This window comes from Theobroma cacao, chromosome 1 (assembly GCF_053813885.1).
Source record: "Theobroma cacao isolate CCN51 chromosome 1, ASM5381388v1, whole genome shotgun sequence".
Taxonomy (NCBI): Eukaryota; Viridiplantae; Streptophyta; class Magnoliopsida; order Malvales; family Malvaceae; genus Theobroma; species Theobroma cacao.
The window spans coordinates 28,232,116-28,234,566 of record NC_142639.1 but is presented as its reverse complement, the minus strand read 5'-3'; the positions used below and the strand labels follow the sequence as shown (position 1 = coordinate 28,234,566).

The 2,451-nt window shown below is 31.5% G+C and overlaps 1 protein-coding gene across 1 annotated transcript; it reads left to right on the top strand.

The window, feature by feature from the left end:
- LOC108661813 (transcription elongation factor) lies at positions 1-835 on the top strand. Its single transcript, XM_018120303.2, has one exon. The coding sequence runs from the start codon at positions 96-98 to the stop codon at positions 630-632; it is 537 nt and encodes a 178-aa protein (XP_017975792.2). The 5' UTR covers positions 1-95; the 3' UTR covers positions 633-835.
- Positions 836-2,451: the final 1,616 nt, after the last annotated feature.

Below are 2,451 nucleotides of genomic sequence, written 5' to 3'. Positions count from 1 at the left end.
CTATGATATGACTCTATAAATCCATCAAATGCTAAGCTCGTCCTTAGATCTTATTGCATGCTCAGTTAAAGCACTTGCCAACCCAAATATTAGCAATGAAGAACAAGGCATCTGTTTTCTTGAAACAGGTCATGTCTTCGGTGTGGGTGAGTTCCATTTCCAGAGCCAAATCCCTGGCAGTGAAGGGCAAAATGAGTGCAGCCAAGGCCCGGCTTGTCATGTTCACTCTGATGAAGAGCAAGAAGGCGGTTTTGCTTACTGCTATCTCTAACAACATTCACGGACTCCTTGGCGACAAGGAAAGTGGCGAAGACCACCAAAGCAAAGCCATAGTTCCATACATTGATGCGGCAGCTAATTATTATGGAGAGGAGAACGAGGATGAGGATAAGTACCCTGATCTGACCCACTGTTTGTTTGATGAGGAGGAACTGGAGTTGGAGGCCGAAGCTCAGGGTGGGTCCATCATTGACATGGTGAGGAACTCCAAAGAGGAAGGAGAAGATTTCAGCTTGGAAGACGAGATTGATCACGTTGCAGACTTGTTCATAACCAGGTTTTACAAACAAATGCGCCTGCAAAAGCTCTTGTCTTTCAAGAGGCATCAAGAAATGCTGGAGAGAAGCATTTAGAGACTTGAAAGTTAGACACAATTTACTACTTTCACTATGTTTTTACTTTTACCTTTTTTTTTTTTTTTTTTTTCTGGCTAACCTTCTTCACTTTCCTTCCAATTTCTTTGCAATTCAATTTTAGTACAAATTAAGCTGCGACTTTATGTTTGTAAAATTTTCATGTGAAATAAAAAAATTGGCATGAACTTCAGTTACTCATACTCCCACCTTTGTTTGCACCAAAATAAAATACTTTCTATTGGTTTAAAATTAAAATGTTATAAAATTTTAGAAATTATGTATCTTGCTTTTGCTTTACAATTATTTATTGTCCTTAAATTTGTAAAAGTTAAAGAGAGCATCTAAAATTAGTAGTTTACTTAAGGGTATTATTACTAAAGTGTTTTTTTATTTTAATTTCTGGGAAAGTAAATATTATTTTATCTTAAAATAATAAATATGAATAGACACTCAATTTGAAAAAAACAATTATAGTTTCACATATTGATTACACAAAAGTAATAATTCAACGGTTACATTGCACATTTTGATAAAGTTTGAAGACCGGAATTAACGTATATTATTCCCAAAAAATTTATGTACGTCAAATGCAAAATAAATTTTTTACATCTTATATATTTGTTCAAGGTCGACCTTTGGGTAAAGCCACCCAAGTAAAGACTTTAGATCTCAAATATGGAGAGCTTCATAATTTTATAAAAATTATAACATAATTAATTATATTAAAAATATATAAAATTAATATAATTAATAAAATATTTACTTATTCTCTCATATCTAATAAATATATATTTTCTCTTATTTCCACATCCTATTAATTCTCAACTACTTATCTCATTTTTCATTAAAAATATATAAAAGTAAAAAATAATTAACAAAATGACATATTCTCTCACTTCTCTAATTATGTGCTTAATAAATCTCAACTTTTTATCACTTTGCAATTCCTACAATACTATTAATTCTCAATTATTTCTTCTATTTAAAAGGTCTTTTTTTAAAAATATATATAGAAGATGTAAAACCCAACCCTATAAACACATGTCATGACATACATGCACTGAGTAGCATGTTATTACACTAGGAAAGCCCCTAAGAATAGACGAAACTCGGTATTGTACCTAATAGTACACTTGAGTTGATTTAACCTCGAACTAGTTCAAATAAGAATCGTAGGATGAAATTTAATATTTTACAGTCCAAGAATGACTAAAAATGATTTTTCGGAGTTCGATGGTTCATTTGAGAAAAAATTAAAAATTTTGATGTTTAGGGGCAAAATCATCATTTTACCACCTAAGATAATAATTTGATCATGGAGTGAAATTTTTGACCAAGGTTAACTATTTGGAGTATAATTTAATGATAGGAAGTGAAAATTTTCAATTCCGGTAATTTTCGAAACATAGGGGCAAAACGATAATTTTGTCACCCCGGGGTAAAACAGTAATTTTCACCACCCAAAATTTGTGAAAATTATAGGATGTATTTATTTTTGGTATGAATAACTATAGTATTTTAAGTGGTGAAAAAATTGAAGTTTAAAAGACTTGAAATTTTAAAAACGGACCAATGGAAAAGTGATACATGGCACTTTTTAATGATTTAATATTATTTTAAAGGAAAATCAGCTCATTTACACCCCACATCAGGTGATGGTCGGCCATAAGGAGAAAATAAGAGAGAAAATAGAGAGGAAAGGAAGAAAAGAGAAAAACCAAAGGAAAACTAGAAAATTCAAAGGGGAATTCGCGGTTTTCGTCCGTTTACGAGTCTAACGGTAAGATTTTTCAACTTTAGCTTGATTTCTACCTTT

Bases quoted from the DNA above. Each gene is read 5' to 3' on its own strand.
- LOC108661813 (XM_018120303.2), top strand. From the start codon at position 96: ATGAAGAACAAGGCATCTGTTTTCTTGAAACAGGTCATGTCTTCGGTG.